Raw genomic sequence first — 17,469 nt, 5'->3', positions numbered from 1 at the left:
CATGATAGAAAGTTGGTGTAAAACAAGAATTGGAACTGTGAGTTGAGGCCTGTCAAAATCGGTCAATCTCATTGGAACGTTATCGAAAGTTGCTGCGGCTGAAGGATGACGAACTGTACCAACAAACCCCGTTGCTGTAGGTACTGTATCGCGAAGCAAAATTGTTCATTACAACAATGGCATCCGCGATATCTTTTGGCGCCAACAACTCTGGCCTTCAAGCCGGAACAATCAATGGTGCAGTCAACACGAACTTTCATCACCATGCTCCTCCTGGTGAGTTACGAAAGATCCAAGCTAGCCAGCGCTGACAACAGCCCCACTCTAGAACGACTAGAAACTCCACCAAACCCATCGATTGTCATACCCTTCAGTCGCGATAAAGACTTTGTCGGGCGAGGGACAATACTCGACCTGATCGATGAAAAATTCACAGGCTCGGGTTCTAGAACCGCGCTTGTCGGTCTTGGCGGTGCTGGGTATGTAAATTCCTCTCCTTTATTACAGATAACTAACTGTTGCAAAGCAAGTCTCAACTTGCTATTGAATACGCGTACCGAACCCGAGATCTATCGCAGGAGACATGGGTTTTCTGGGTCCATGCAAGCAATGCCGCTCGATTTGAGCAGAGCTTTCGAGATATTGCAAACTGTGTGAAGATTCCTGGCCGGCAAAATTCACAGTCCAAAATCTTTCAGCTTGTACATGACTGGCTGCGCGATGATCAACAAGGAAAGTGGATTCTTATACTTGATAACGTGGATGATGCTAGCTTTCTTGTCCAAGCTCAAAGTGTAGGTCGAGATGGACAAAGAAACGAAAACATTGAGAACTCACGACCGCTTATCACATATCTTCCACAGTGCCAAAATGGATCTGTTCTTGTCACATCACGAAGCAGAAGTGCTGCGCTAAAGCTAGTTGAACAGCGTGACATTATTGCAGTCGAACCTATGGGGATGATAGATGCGCTAGCACTTTTTGGGAAGAAGCTAGGACAGTGTGACGATGGCAACAATACTGCTGAGCTTGTTGAGGCACTAGAGTTCATGCCGCTCGCTATTGTCCAGGCAGCTTCATATATATTGCAAAGAATACCACGTTATTCTTTACAAGATTATCTTGAGGACTTCCGAAAAAATGATCGCAAAAGAACTAATCTTCTTCATCATAATGGCGAGCAGCTCCGTCGAGATTGGGAAGCAAATAATTCTATTCTTGTTACATGGCAAATATCTTTTGATTATATACGTAAAACAAGATCATCTGCTGCTGACTTGTTGTCACTTATGAGCTTTTTCGACCGGCAAGGAATCCCCGAGGCTTTACTACGAAGTCGAAACACGGATAGATCCCTGGAACAAAACCCGGAAAGCGATGATGATGATGATGATGAAAACAATCATAGTAGTGTCAGTACTGCAGACAGCGATGACGACAAAGATAATAGTTTGGGGTCTAGTATAAATGATGGATTCGAGGACGATATTTTAGTTTTACGAGATCATTCGTTTATCTATGTTAATGCAGATCGCACAACATTCGAAATGCACAGATTAGTACAACTAGCTACACGCAAATGGCTTGAAGATCAGAAACAACAAGAGAAATGGAAACGGCAGTTTATCAAAAATCTTGACGCAGAGCTTCCAACAGGAGAATACGAGAATTGGGTACAGTGTCAGATGCTTTTTCCACATGCACAGTCGGCAATAGTACACAAGCCTGAGGATCAAAACTCATTAGTGGAATGGGCCTCAATACTTTACAAGGCATCATGGTACGCTTGGGAAATGGGAAATGGTAAGGATGCGGAAAGTCTGTCGGTCAGGGCAATGAAAGTTAGAAAGAAAATTCTAGGACCAGAGCATGAAGATACGCTAGCAAGTATGGCAATGGTAAGCTATATCTATAAACTCAGGGGCCGGTGGAATGCGGCTAGAGAGCTATTTATGGAAGTGATCGAGACAAGTAAGGAGAAACTCGGAATGAATCATTCTTTCACACTCATCAGTTTAGCCCATCTAGCGTCGGCATATAGGAATCAAGGGCAATGGGATAAAGCCGAAGAAATATTTGCGGAAGTGATGAAGATAAACAAAAAGAAACTCGGATTAGATCATCCAGATACGCTTACTAGTATGGCCAATCTAGCATCAACTTACAGAAATCAAGAGCGGTGGGATGCAGCTGAGGAGCTATTTGTAGAAGTGATGGAAACGAGCAAAAGGAAACTTGGGGCAGATCATCCAGATACGCTTACTAGTATAGCCAATTTAGCATCAACTTACAGAAATCAAGAGCGGTGGGATGCAGCTGAGGAGCTATTTGTAGAAGTGATGAAAACGAGCAAAAGGAAACTCGGGGCAGATCATCCAGATACGCTTACTAGCATGGCCAATCTAGCATCAACTTATAGAAATCAAAAGCGGTGGGATGCAGCTGAGGAGCTATTTGTGGAAGTGATGGAAATAAGCGAAAGGAAATTCGGAATGAGCCACCCAAACACACTCATCAACATAACCAATTTGGCATCGTTATACAGGAACAAAGGGCAATGGAATACTGCTGAAGAGTTAGAGGTACAAGTGATGGAGACTCGCAAGAAGAAATTCGGAGTGGACCATCCAGACACGCTCGCTAGTATGGCTAACCTTGCCTACACATGGAAGGGACAAGATAGGCATAAAGAAGCTTTGAAGCTCATGGAGGAATGTGTAGTATTACAAAGTAGGGATCTAGGTATTAATCACCCGGACACTTTGTTTTCTCGTACAAATTTACTTGCATGGCGGACAACCGAGCCAGGAATTGATGCTTGGGCTAATGAAGAACTGAATGCACAATGATGTATCTAGCAGAATTAATGGAAAAGCGCATCTCTCAGGTTTGAGGCCTATTTTAATACAAGCTCTCTTTTAATGTACATAAGTCAGCGTCCTTATTAAACCTTCTACGCTCTCCAACTTGGAGTCCTGAGTACAATGCGATTCGACCTTGATCAATTGTGCTTCTTGAGAGGTTTCTTATTTAAAGATTTTTTTAGGCTTATTGCTATTCTTATTTGATTGTTACAAAATCATTAGTACCTAAGTTCTGTTTAGTTCCATTGCAATATAGTTCTGCTTTCTATGCTACTTAATATACTGCGGCTCCGGAGGTGATGATTGTTTTAATAATGACTTCTTACTTCAAATATGTTCCTGAAATTGATACTCTACATTAATAAAAAGTTTACCAAATAGGAATAAATACTTGATGGGATATCAACTGTATCCCATTATCAGTAATGCGAAGCGAGTTTTGAATAATGTGAAAGAACAGTAACATATCAATTTCATTACTCAGACCTAGGATTCAGAGCTTAGAAAGAAGAGGAGAGAGTAAAACCCAATCAAAAAGTAGAAGTTGAGTAAAATTTCCTGTCGCACTGCGTTGATTGCTAGTGACGTTATATGGCTTGTTCATCGTCTAAATGATTGAACTAGTCACATGCATCCGGTCTAGGTCGGCGAAGACAAATATCTCATCCGCACGTGGTGCTGGCTATGAAATGACGGTGCCTTTCGAATTCATCTGAGCTGGAAGAGTTGGGTTAGGTTGAGAACTGATTCCATTTTCTGGACTGGGCTGGGCTGGGCTGGTTGGGGAAACCCCATTTTCAAAAGCATCCAAGATCAAATGCCCAACGATTTCATTATCGAGTCACTCCGAAACGTGGACACTCTAAATGTGATGAGGTGACCATAAAATTGTCCTGAACAGGAGCAGTTATCTCTTCCATACTGCCATCTATCCTTTAGCTAGGTCCATACCCTTTCCCAGAATCATAAACACGTTTTGAATTCTAGCATCTGTCCATGTCTCAAGCTTGGAATTTTCGGTGCTATGCTCAGAGAGGAAGAACCACCACGAGTCACATTTCTCTTTCCAGAATCCTAATCTAGATGCGTAGAGACGCGCATCTCTCTAACCCAAAGTCTTGTGATCTTCCTGACATCTTTCATCTTATCCATCTTGTAATAAATATCCAAACCTAAATCAAATACTAGGCTGAAAGACTTTTTGGATGAGCGAGCAGCCAAGCTGTTCTTACCTGGTAGCCTGTAGCACTCAGTAAAAGTTTCTCTCCTCCAATTCAGTCATTATTTTCTTTCGGATACTTACAAGGGTAATATCTTATCATTATGAGTTTTATTCTAAGACTCATCTCTGGAGCTAATTGAGCATAACTTTGTCCAGATTCGATGACGATTGAGAAATCGGTTTGTTTACGGGGCCAATGCTTTCCAAAAAATACATCGGATTCCCCAGCAGATTTGAGTACAATCAAGTTCGTGTTGCTGAGCCATTGACTGCTTTGATTAGGTACCGAGTTCATTGGAGTAGTGGACTCTTAACTAGCTTGTAAAGGGGACCCGATGCCCCCCCCCCTTCTCGGGGGTTGAGAAGACTTCTAATATCCATTTCTTTAGTCAAGCTGAACTCCCGAAATAATGGCTTTGGACTTGACCTAGTGGGTGTACGTGTTACCAGTGTGGAATCTGGGTGGCCGGAAACTGCCTAGTGATAAGTATCGCGTTGAAGTGGTTGGATTCTCCTAACGATGGGTGTAATTCCAAATAATAGTGTGAAATTATATATTTTGCAATCGAAAATGAAATTTAAATGGTGGTTGAGGAGTACAGAGAATGGGAGATATTTCAAGAGATTTGTGAACGAGGAGGATACTTGACTACCATGGCTGAAATGGAAAGAGGAAGGCTCATCGCTCTGAGCGTGATCATGCCTTCCTACTGGATTATCCAGGTGGGTAGTTGCCAACATCAATGTTAGGAAACCTTAATATGATCAGATCCATCTAATTTAAATAATTCAATTATCTTGTACAAGCTTCCCTAATCAACATCCTTTCACAGTTGAGGAGTCCCCTTAGGCAGCTATTCAACTTCATCTACATATGTAGCCGAGAACCTGCGATCTTATTTCGCTAAACCAATTCTGATACTTATCTCATATATTCACTATTCCATCACATCACATCACATCCCATCCCATCTCCTACTCTTCCCCTCTCTCATAATTCACACCTTGAAACCACCACAGGGTACAAAGATAGAGAGAATTGAACTAACACTTTCTTTCAACTGAATGATGAAACTGAAGTTCCTTTCTGTACAAAGTTTCACTTTAGCGACTTCACTCTAAGTGCACTTCACTTTAAATCAACTTCACTTCAAATTCACTTCAAACTCGCTTCCTCTTATACTCCCTAGTCTCCCAATCAAATGGCTTCTTTCAGATATCAAAACTTTTGTTGCATATCTACAAAATATAGATCTCACGATACCTCTTGAAAATGGCCTCTCACACCAAAATGAAAAGCTTCATATTTTGGATTCGAATTTGAACTTGATGAGGAGAACAAGAATTGAAATCTCTGTCCCTCTTCTTCCTTTCGTTAAGCATGTAGAAGGAATTATTTTGGAATTATCTCGAACTTCACTTCGGTAAGTTCGCTTCACTAAATCTCGCTTTATTCACTAGCAATATCATTCCTTCTATCAACAGCTCATTATCCTCCAGCCAGCTGTGTTGCACATCTACAAATGCAGGATCACTATAGAAATCCTTCCAGTACTCTCTTATAAGGAAGTAAATGTTTCCTTATCAATAGATAGGTGAACCCTCACAGGTATAAGGAGATAAACGAAAAGAAACCCCTCCGAATCGACCTAGCAATTCTCACACTTACTACACACAGTTCAATCATCACTCAATACAAAAGAGCGCCGTCGAGTCGAGGAAACCTCCGAATGAACAATCCCACATGTTTCTCCCAGATTCAAAACTATAGGAGAAACCGCATTACTCGTGATTGAAGCCATGATTAGAGCCATACTGATATTCCTAATATCTTTGACGCAGGAGTAATCAATCACACATAGAAAGCTGTAAGCGTGAGAATGGCAACGCTTGACATAAGATGTATCGGAATTTGAGTTCCTTCACCAACTCTATCTTGAAGTCTCCATTGTCATTATATTCGGCTCAGAGCCTCATGGGTCAATCTCATCTATTCTTCGATTCTCGTGTGTAAAGAGGAAATGCGTAAGTACAGTCCGGAATCTTCAAAAGAGAGATAAAGGCGCTGTAGTAAATGATCTTGCTCGAGGAAAGATACAGTTACATGTCGTTGTGTAATATTGAGGATTTAAAGGAGGTTCAAATAATGTCGTAAATCCTCACGAGGAGGTTGATTTGATAGAGGGTCCTCCTTTGCTTGCTTGTAAAATCTTACTAATGTGCGAGGCTGCACCATCCGTCCTTCTTATCATACCTCGGAGCCAAGATTCGCCGATCCATGTGGGAATTGAGCAAACGCATGTTGACCAATGGATAACAGATATCAAATTGTCCACCTGCAAGGCTGATCTTTCCAAGATTCACATTGTAGACACAAGATAACTTACGTGAAGTCATTCGTTCCTGTCTTTTCTTGTTATTCTTCGCATGAAACAAGCTTCACCAATCATTTTGCATGCTTTCACTCCTACTTGACAATGGAACTGCAAATTTCAAAAGCCTCTCTGCGTACTAATGGATCTATCAAACACTGATCGTGCAGGTGAATCGGAAACTCCAAAGATACCACGGCAAAGACGCTTAAAGCGTAAGAACCTCGCAGAATCTCCAGTGCGATCATCGAAGCCTTCTCAAAAGTGGTCGAAGAAGAAAGAGGATACTCCTCCCTTGTATGAAATAAATGGCATATTAGATGAGCGACAATCTGGCAAAACTACGAAATTTCTGATAGATTGGAAAGACAATCCAGAAACAGGGGAATCTTACGAACCGACCTGGGTATGATTGATGAAACTTATACCAACACATATCAAAGCGCTCCCAACTGACCAGTGGATGCTTCTAGGAACCCTATGCCAATATTACCGAAGCTGCAATTTATGAATGGGAAAATCGATCAGCCATACAAAATCACAATTCTCAATCACAAGATAGCGAACCTATACGGCCGGCGAAACGAAGAAGAACGAACAATACTGAAGCTTCCGTTTTATCAAAGAAAAGACAAGAACATAATTCCAATAGAGCCGTTGGAAAGAGAGTCGGAACGAAGAACAAGATCCAGGAGATCAAGGATAGTTACGAGGACCAAGATTCAGGCCCTGGAAATGGTCTTTCAATTGTGATAACTCTCAATAAAGATATAAACCCAAACGAATATACTGTCATCAGGTCATCTCAGCTATCAGATTACTCAAACTCTCCGGAACATTTACAAGCGTCCTCGCCTTTGCAAACCCAAGATTCACCAGATTCTCAAACAGTATTGCCACGTAGAAGATCAGCTCCGGCGTTTATTTGGGACGAGGATATTGAACCAGACTCTCAATATTTATCTGGTTCTACTCCGTACCATCCGTCCATTCCGAGGAGCGCAAGTGACAGTGAAGACCTTCGATCGGTACGACCCGAGACTTCGGACCGAACCCGGAAAGGTATTAGCCGTAGTATTCTTGGAATCACACAACATAACGTTAAGGAGCAACAAAAAGGTTTTAGTAATAAAGTAAATCAAAACGAGTCGTCTTTAAAATCTTCAATTCCGGACAGTTTTCTAATTGATAACTCATCCTCATCCATTGATCAGAATTCCGCCCCACCGGTATCCTTGACACCACATCAGCATCTAAGATCGCAACCCCCCTTAGAACCTGCAGCCAGTGAGATACCATCTCAACAACCCCCCGTCACGGATCTCTCCACAGCGTTAAATTCTTCGATATCTAACTCTCAAAGTATTTTTAATCAATTCTCAGAAGAAGAGGAGAAAGAAGAGGAAGAAGAAGAAGAAGAAGAAGGAGAAGAAGAAGAAGAGCGGGAGACAGATCAATCTGAGACTCGGAAGCGATTACAATCACAATCACAATTGTCGTTGGAGATACCTGATTCGTTTCTTGTGAGCGATACACCTACCAAAAGGTTAGATTATAATTCCTTATTCTATAGAATTGTGTTTCGCATTATTCTTCAAGACACTGTCATGCGATCAAAACTTACAACATCATTTTTAGTTCTCAAACCCAAGGCGTGGAAGCGCACATTAGTAGTCAAGACCGTGCTTCTTCTTTGCCTACTGGTCAATCTCAACCCGAAATTGTGCTTTCCGATTCTCAACGTTCTCAATCACTTCCCTCGGCCACAAACAATAACTCAAGCTCAGAAGAAACTTGGCAAGCTGCACAAATCGTCACTCAAGTTCCTAGAACTTTATCGCAAGACCCTTTTGGTGGAAATTCCCAGTCACAAGGCTCTAAAGACCACGTGCAGGTTGATAATTCCCAAGTCTCGAATCTTGCACCCACAAGTCCGGAGCTTGACCATCACGATCTTTCAAAGTCAAACTCTGTACCAGAGGATCAGCGCGCTAACATTAACCGCGTTGCCCGCACTGAATATCCTGAAACGCAGCCCTCCGGTCCCGAGCCTCCCGCAGGAGCGCAAGTAGTAGATAGTATCGAGTTCGAAGCAGGTCTCCACGACGCCCAATTACAGTCTCAAGAACCGCTATTCTCTCAAGATCCGGTAGACTTAACTTGGCCTAGCAGTGGTGACTTGCCGGCAATAGCGTCGTCTCCCACTAAGATGTCAGCTGCTTCTCATCTTGCCGTTGGCGAGAGGAGAGCGAGGTCAACAAAGTCCAGATCTCCATCGACCTTGCCTCCACGAGTAGCAACTGCACCGCCAACATCCTCGACCAATCTTCCATTACCCATGCGGGATAACATTACTGATGTATCGAAGCCGCGCAATAGGGCAACCTCTATGCCAAGAGCTTCAATTGAATCTTCAAGCACGAGTCCCAACGTTTTGACTGTGCGCAAACTGGGACGAAACGAATTCATTATTCCGCTGCCAATGATGAATCAAGTTCGTGAAGTATACGATACTACCATCAGAGATAGAAAAAACGATATTCTATCTTTCTTAGGGGGGTCGCCAACAGCAGCAGATTCAGAAAGCATGGATTTGATGATTGAGGAATTGAAATTAATATGTGATCATCAAGATTTAATAGTGGAGGAGTCTTCGACTCAGAGCCTAGATGACAGTACCCAAGCTAGATACGCTGTAACTATCAGCACCAAGTTCTTGTTTGTTCAACAGTTCCTGGACTCACTTCGATCAACTAAGGTTCATGTGGTGATATTAGCACGAGAGATGATTCTACCTATTCTTGAAGCACTCTTCAGATATAGGGAGTACAATTACAGCCGCCCTGATATATCTGGGGCACCAGAAAAGTCTACAAAGGATTCGATGCAGATCACACTACTTCCTACGTGGATCGATGTTCGTGATTGCCTTGTCGCTCCTGCTTCCGTGGTTTTGGCATTTGACTCGTCGTTCCCGACCTTCGAAGTAAGAGATGAATATCACCAGATTCTGCCTCTCGACCCCAAAAATCCAGAAAAGCGCGTGCCTTTACTATGGCTTGTCACTACAAACTCTGTTGAACACATCGAACTATGCATTCCCACTAGAGGATCATTAAGACGTAAAAATAAGTTAGTCCAATACATCACCCAAACTCGAAAGGTCGTCGGTCGTTTAGATACGACTGTCTATCCTGAGCCACAACAGGCCGCCAGAGCAGCTGCGGAGTACATTCTTGAGGATCCGATGGAAGTTTCCTGGCCCATAGTGCCCATGCCAGATATCGACATTCCTTTGCCTGGTTATGGAGCTTTCAACTGTCGATCGGATTCATTGACACAATCTTTGTTTTCGCCAACTGAACCAAGAATACAATCCGGTTTCAAGCGACCGTCTGTAAGTTTATTCTTGCTTTATTTCATGACATAGCATGATACTAACTATTTTAGGATTTTGATGCTGTAAACGAAGATACTGCGTTCAAGCGCCAGCGACTTACACCCACAAGACATGGTAGAGAGCTTGATTTGAATACTACGAACGGGAACTTGGTGGAGCTCAACAAAGAATTGAAAATATTGCGTGGTCGATGCGAAGATTACGAAGGAAGTATCAAACGAATTCAACCAAAATTCCAGCGAGCCCTTGACGAGAGAGCCCGATTTGAGCACGAAAACGCCCAAGCCGTGAAACGTCTATCCGAGTACGAGAGGAAATTGGAAATGCAAGGTAGTGCAGCCGCAAAGCTTCGTGAAGAAAACACATCGTTGAAAATTGAGCTTGCCGTTGCTCAAACCTCTCTTGCCACCTCTGCTGTTCCCTCCGTAGCTGAATTTCAGAAAACGAAAGATGAACTCCGTGATGCACAGGCTGAAATCGAACGTCTCAAGAAAAATCACGCGAGTGCAGAAAAACGAGCTGATTATGCAGCGTCTCTCTATCAAGAGCACTCCCAACAAACCCACGAAATGCGCAACCAGCTTGAAGCCCTCCGATCCGAACGCAAGGGTCTTCAAAGCGAGGCCTCTGCCGCCCGTGTCGAGATCCAAAAGGTCAATCACGACGGAATCATACAGCAACAACTTGATTCCATCAACGAGCTCAAGAGAGAACTTGCAGAACGAGAACGAATGCTAGAAAGCGTCAGTAGGCAATTGGAATCATACCAGAACGGACGCAGAACAACACGCGGCACAAGTGTTCCAAGAAGTCCGAGAACGAATAATATGAGTCCGAGACCGAGAGTGATTGGCAGCATGGCACCGGGGAGCAATACGGCTAGCAGAGGAAATAGCCCAGCGCCGGGTATTTTTGCTGGTGATCTGTTTCAGGGCGGTGATGCGGGAAGAAGATTTGGTGCTCATTTGCAGTAAGCTGGATGGATAATTCGCTCGAGAATAGGTCTTCAGGTCTACTTTTGGATCTCGAGGATGAGGTCTACGGTTGATGATGAAAATATACTAGGTATTCAATCAAAGTTTTGTACATGGAGGATACTAGGATGGGTGGACAATATGCAGCGCGGCGATGAACTCGGAATTTCGATCTGACAACACAAATGGGCTGAGGGAGGAGATCTGAAAGATATTTACACATGGCGTCTTCTGCGTTTTCCGGATATTTGATTCTATTTCGTTTCGTTTTTCTATTTGCTTGCGATTCGATGGAGCGGGAGGAAATGTTGTTTTCGCGTATGCGTTTGCGTTGCATTTATCGGTAGCTAGAGACGTACACTAATACATCATTGGGTTAGTTAGTTAATAAGATAGTAGGGAGGACTGGATATAATGAGCACCTTTCATAATCACAATATCTACGTACATACTTGACTTGTGCTTTCGACAAGGAGAGAAGTATTTGCGAGGGCTTTGCGATACTATGCGCTGCCGTGGAAATTTTCAGCACGTGCAGCTCCCAACCCAGTTACATGACACGTTCTTGAACTAAAACAAACTCCGTATAAATTATTTATTGTTTCTATCTACCATCGCAAATGCTTATTATTTGCCCCGAGGGTCTACCTAGCTACCCTTGTTCCGCCCCAGCAAGCTGCAGAGATATTATTCTTTCCTTCGATCCTGTATTGAAGACCTAACCATCCAGCCAGTTATCCCAGTCCCTATTGATTTTCTCTCGAGAATGCCGTTCTCGCTCCCTATGTATCCGCTGTGCCAACTCCGACCAGCGCAATGCTATCCTTGACTCCTAGCGCCATCAAAAAACGCCTATCCATCAAATTAAAAAGTGATGGAGCAATACAACCCTAAGCAATTGTAGTATGAGATGAGCCTAAATTTAACATGCCAAAAAGACTCATTGGGTATGCCATAAAAAAAAGAATCTAGAACGCCGTTGGCTCCCGAAAAAAGAAATGTTTTGTTAGTGTCGGTGGAATCGATGATATTTCAGTGCTTATACTGAGCAATCATCTTTGCCTCCGCGGAATCTCGCCCGGACAACGATTTATTATTTACAAATCTTTCCATAACATGATCATGAAAGCGTTCTGAGGGATCGATATTTCCCGAGCTAGTATTTCGCCGTGCGAATTGTGCCATGTCAGGTGTTTTAATTTTTGAACGATCATGTTTTCGCGAACTAGCTACCAGCGGGGAAGGCGGAAATTGTTGAAGCTTTGAGAAATTATCATCAGATTCATCCAGAAGCATTGGGTCATCGCCAGTCAGATCCACCGCGTCCTCATTGAATTCTGACCCTGTTCGTTGTGCCAACTTCGAGCCACGCTGCTCTGGCGACGGAGAACGTAAAACTGTTCCATTCTGTCTCAGTTTTACATCACTTTCCGATTGTCGAGGTGAATTCATACCAGAACGCGATGGACTTTCCAAACCTTGGACATAGTCATCTCCTCGGGATTCGTGCGCAGGCAAAAGTCCTGAAACTTCACCTTGTAAGGCTGCCTGGCCCGTCGATTTGCCGAACAAATTGCAAATAGCATCAACAGCATTGCCAATCAAACTTGTACCACTTCGAGATTCAAGTTCAGTCGGTTCCTCGCCCTTATGAGACTCGTCTTCCTCGAGATCAATGATAGAGGGCTTCCTCCGTGGGTTTTGTGTCAACAACTGTTGATCCGCACCTTCGTGTGTTGTTTCTTGATCTTCTTGGGAATCACGAATCTCAAGGTGTATAGGAGGCTTGGAAGTATTGGCCACAGTATGAGCAGTCTGGCGAGGTTCTTTGTCACGAACTCTGGACCTAGGTCGCTCTTCAATTGGCTTATCATCTATAACGTTAACAGAAATTGATTCAGGGCTCTCTTGAGATTGTTCCTGAAGATTGTCCTGGCTATCACTTATATTGATAACCTCCTTGGCTTTTGACAACGACTTTAGAGAATTCCTCGCCTCTGTCGAGGTATCATCGTGATTACGACGTTCATTGAGAGTGGAGGCGTTAGCAATAGACTTTTGTCGAGCAATGTTGGGCTCAGGGCCAGACGCTGTTTGCGGCTTTGCCAGGTCAGTCTTATTAGCAGTCATAAAGGGAACATCTTTTCCCCTTTTAGCCTTTTCCGCTATTTTGGCCATTTTGGCTGCGTATTCTTCTTGAACTTGCTCCGCCTGAAGCTCGAGGAGAATATTGCGGATCTTAGTACGAAATGCAGGTGTATCATTCCGATCGCCATCAACTTCGTACTTGTTCTCCATGATATCTTCTATGAAACTATCAGGGCGTTCAAAGAATTCCTCAATGTAGCTTAGCAGGTACACGCCACAATCACAATAGTTGCCTTGTACAGGAAGACCTTTACCTAAATATCTTCCTGTGGCACTGTCTTTATCCTGTGTTTTTGCCGCCATACCAATGGGTTTAGGGGGTGTGATTGACATGCTTTTCTTCGCTTTAATTTCGGCGACCATGTAATCTTTTAGATTGCTACAAGTATTGGAGTGTTTCAAAGCAAGTGAATCGAAAGTGATAATTCTAGGCTGCTTTGGGTCATAGGTGCGGATTGGAGGAATTCTTTTGCCCTTTGTCGTGGAGTTTGACTTTGTCGGTGGCGAGCTCGATTGTGCTAGATCAATTACATTTGTGGCAGACTTGTCTGCGGCGGTATCATCCGGATCCATTTCCAATGAAGTAGTTGGCAATCCGTGGTGACTGGGCGGGAAACTTTTTGCAGGTTCGAGATCTATTGAAGCCCCGGTTTTCTCGCCATGTGCCAATGACAACTCTCCAAAGCTATTGTTGACACCAGTCTCATCTTTATCATTTACAGATCTCACGGGGGTAGACTGTGGTGATTTAGAGGGTGTGGTGAGCTTGCTTGCACTGCGAGACTCCATTTCTCTATCTTGTTCAGATTGCGCACCATTCTCGGTAGGTTGCGACGACTGCTTGATCTCTAGGTTGAGAAGCTTGGGCGCATTGCATATGATTGCCACATACCAGTGAGTGTTCTCATTGACGGGAACAATAATATAATCATAAGACAGAAGATCAACTTTCGCTGTCCATCTCTCAACAGCCTCATAGTTGATCCCTTTCTTGCCCTTTGCAGCCTTGGTCAAGCTTGCGTAAAAAAACGTGTTATGGACATAAACCCGAGTAGCCAGCTCTGGATGTTGCTGCTCGAGCCAGAGGAGATAGAACATGATAAGATTATCGTTCAAAAACTCTCCATTGTCAAGCCTGTAGATATCTTGCTTATCAACGGTAGCGGTCTTCTTACCGCTCTTAGGATATACCACCGATTTCTTCCAATTCTTTTCCCAGTCCCTATTGACCTCTGACCAACGTTCTGGGCTGGGACTTCTTGCCTCAGAGGTCGGTTTGTATGACTTGGGTCTCTCAGCGCTTCGTAATGAAGCACGAGTTTCATTGATTTTGCTCAATGGTGTGTAAAACTCGGCGGGTTCAATTGGATCGGAATTATCATTCTTATTTTGTTGAGATGGCTGCGTCTGCATCTTTTCATGAATTTTTTGCCTCTTTGCTCTTGAGAGATTGTAATGTTGTGCTTGCTGATCGTCATGCCCAAGCAATTGGGTTCGCTGTGCCGTTCGTCTGTCTTGATTTGACGTCAAGAGTTGAACGTCTTCAGGCTGGCTTTCAGCTCTGCTTCGTTTGTTGGCTGCTTGGTCAGTTCTCTTGTCGAGTTTTTCGCGGGTATGATGAAACCTTTGATCGATTTCAGAACTAAATGGTTTATTAGCTTGGGAGATCAACAATAAGGATCAAGGTTACGAACGATTCCACCCATTTAATTTCAGCATCTTTTAGAAATGGCTTGATTGACTTGAGGAAGTTTTCGATTTCCAAGATTCCGGAAAATTCTATGAGCATGTCGGGGTCTTTCATGGGACCAATCCCTTGGGACTTTCGGATAATCAGTTTACAGGAGTCAAGTCCAACCGTCATTTTGAGGATGGCATTTGCGTTGATAGAGAACCCTGTAATGATTTTCTTATCGTCACCCATAAGTCCCAATATACCGGATTTGTCCAGATCCACGCACTGCTTCTGCATTTTACCTGGCCGATGCCAATAAAAACTTGGGGAGAAGAGGCTTTCAACCCTGAAAGATCTCCTGTGGTCCCGTTGTTGTAATTTTTGGTCGTTAGATCTACCGCTGCCCCATCTCGTCATGTCACCCCTTCTATCAAGGCTCGATTGCTTGTCGATATCATCCTCACCGTCGTTGTAGTTGACTTCCGGGTTTTGACGCGATTTATTGGCCCGTTTTACATGCGATACCTCGGGCGGGTTTCCTTGCGAGAGCTCATCCTCACTGCCGTCCTCTAGTTGCAACTCTCCCAATACACGTCTCGTTTGTACAGAATTGGATGGATTGCGCTTTTCGAGTTGCGAATTTGAGACGTACGACGATTTATGGAGTCCGCTTGCTCTCGAACGTGGAGCTTGGTGTGCGACTGGAAGGTGTGCATTGCCACTAGACGGAATTACAACTCGAGGAACGGTCTTTGAGCCAGAGTGTGGAGCTTGTAGCTCATCTTCTTCATTAGAGATAGGGTCTCTAATGTCCTCCAGATGTGAACCGTTTGTAAGTCTCTTAGCGTTGGCGGTCTGTTGTGCTTTAAAACCAGCATTTCCGTGAGTGTGACTCTGGCTTTCTGAATGGTGGTCAGAGTTAACTTTATGCCTCTTGCGCTTGTCCTTTCGCGGCTTCACTAAGTCATTGACCGCTTGGTATTCAGCTACGGTGTACGCTTCAAAAGACTTGACTTTTGAGCGAATGCCATTTTCTTGGTGAGGCGAGCTATTGTACTGACTCTGTATGGGTATCTGGCTCACAGGTCCCTGACCCTGATTTGCTTCATGCTCAAACTGATTCGGCCCGCTGCCTGTTCCATTGCTTAGAGGTGCTTGCTCTGTTTTTTGCTTCTTGTTGGGTCGTTCGGATTGAAGATTGAAGGGCTCTAATGACCGGGTGTGTGAATATGAAGGAGTATTTTGTGCATTTCCCAGCCTGTTCACAGGTTTTTTGCCTCCATGTAAAGCAGGTCTAGTCTTTTAAATGTCAGCTAGAGGGCATTGTATTGGCAGTGTGGCAGAACATACCATCTTTGCACCGGTCTCTTTGTATGCTTTGGAAGATTGCGCCGTTGGAGAACTGCAGATTTTCTCCGTTAGTAAAAGAACGAACACTAGACGGACTGCAGAGGAAGTATTATACATTCGGGTGCTGGTATTTTTCCAGTAGCGGTTTGCAAACATCCTATATATTTGGTTAGCACATACTCAATTTGAAGTACACTCGTCTGCCAAACTCATCATACCACTTGTCCGGCTGCACAATCTTGCTTGAGTCCGTATCTCCTTCCTTTGGCGCATCATCAACCAAAGTTGTTGGACTTCAAGGATTAGTTATGCGCCAAACCAAAAAAGTGTGTGGCTTGTGAATTTTTCAGAGTAAGCATACCTGTGATCGTCTAGGCCATCAAGATCATTTATGTGTTGAACTATTGGCTTCTCGTTATTTGCATTACATATTTCGATGTTCGCAAGATTGGAAACTTTTTGGAAGTGGATGTTCTGCAGGCGGGCGCGCGCATCAAATATTAGCTAAAAGCAGCGGGGCTAGCCGAGAGATTTCAATGATAGTCAGATAGCATATAGCCTTGTGGCCGAAATGCGATAAGATTGCAGCAAAAAGAAGACGACATGAGAAAACAAACTTACACTTGTCTCTGGCTCTTCCGAGTCATCTATATGGGAGATGGAAGTATCTGATACCAATTTGGACTCAATACTTTTTCGCCGAAACCCTTTGTCTATCCTAACTTCATAGTGTCCATCTGTCTCGGAAACATGTTGAAGATTCATTCGGGGGTGATGGATTTTTGAGACCGTTGATTTCGAGCTGATAGATTCAATAGCATCGATCAATAATGGTCTAGGAAGTGGTATCTGCGCTCCTTCACTGCTGCGTCTTTCATAGATACACCGTTGCTGACTTGTCTGGTGGTGGTTGTTATTGGCAATGAAAACTTTTGAGTTTGTTTCGAGAGGTTGAACATCCTCATAATTTAATGAGGTTCTGGTAATAATCAAGGCTCGCTTCTGAGTGGTTGCTTTTGAAGTTACTTCGGCGTCATCAGATTCCGAACTATCCATGACCACAAGATTTATCGCCTTATTCTTGGAGAGTGGTCCTTCGTACTGTTGAAGAATACCGTCTATTTCATCCGTATCTGAGTTTGGAGTTGAGATGGTGCTGTTGTTTGATTCTTCAGAACTTCTTGATCCGTTACCATCTTGGCATTTCCTCCACATCAGCGGCCTGAGAATAGAACCCATATTGCTCAATCGCCGTTCACTTCCTATTTGTTGATTCTCTCTTGGATTCCTTGGACAAGTTGTTCTCCCTAAAGGAAATTTGTTAGCGGTGAGCCTATTCTCTTTGAAGTTTGAAGGAGATGCATTTTTTCCTGCTGCATACAGAACAATTTGGTTGTCATTCAAGGTACTGACTTGACGATGATATTCTCTCCAGTGGCTTGTTGTCTTTCTGGGGACTTTGGG

General features: G+C 43.6%; 3 protein-coding genes across 3 annotated transcripts; 2 read left to right on the top strand and 1 right to left on the bottom strand.

Annotated features, from left to right (window-relative positions):
• Positions 1-176: 176 nt before the first annotated feature.
• Bfra_002657 (putative tpr domain protein) lies at positions 177-2,849 on the top strand (the record flags this gene model as incomplete). The annotated part of the gene is made up of 3 exons (XM_037333072.1): positions 177-276; positions 329-479; positions 527-2,849. The coding sequence occupies 3 exons, from the start codon at positions 177-179 to the stop codon at positions 2,847-2,849; spliced, it is 2,574 nt and encodes an 857-aa protein (XP_037195200.1).
• A 3,751-nt stretch (positions 2,850-6,600) lies between these two features.
• Positions 6,601-10,832, top strand: Bfra_002655 (putative hda1 complex protein; the record flags this gene model as incomplete). The annotated part of the gene is made up of 4 exons (XM_037333071.1): positions 6,601-6,864; positions 6,932-8,004; positions 8,097-9,855; positions 9,909-10,832. The coding sequence occupies 4 exons, from the start codon at positions 6,601-6,603 to the stop codon at positions 10,830-10,832; spliced, it is 4,020 nt and encodes a 1,339-aa protein (XP_037195199.1).
• Positions 10,833-11,864: 1,032 nt separating this feature from the next.
• On the bottom strand, positions 11,865-17,405 carry Bfra_002654 (putative ulp1 protease protein; the record flags this gene model as incomplete). Its single annotated transcript, XM_037333070.1, has 8 exons — positions 11,865-14,622; positions 14,675-15,954; positions 16,006-16,057; positions 16,121-16,162; positions 16,224-16,298; positions 16,367-16,509; positions 16,627-17,312; positions 17,387-17,405. 8 exons carry the CDS (start codon positions 17,403-17,405, stop codon positions 11,865-11,867), a joined length of 5,055 nt encoding a protein of 1,684 aa, XP_037195198.1.
• Between the last annotated feature and the right edge of the window lie 64 nt (positions 17,406-17,469).

The sequence above is a fragment of the Botrytis fragariae genome (genome assembly GCF_013461495.1).
Source record: "Botrytis fragariae strain BVB16 chromosome Unknown tig00000012, whole genome shotgun sequence".
In the NCBI taxonomy this organism is placed as follows: Eukaryota; Fungi; Ascomycota; class Leotiomycetes; order Helotiales; family Sclerotiniaceae; genus Botrytis; species Botrytis fragariae.
This window is presented reverse-complemented; position numbering and strand designations above follow the sequence as displayed.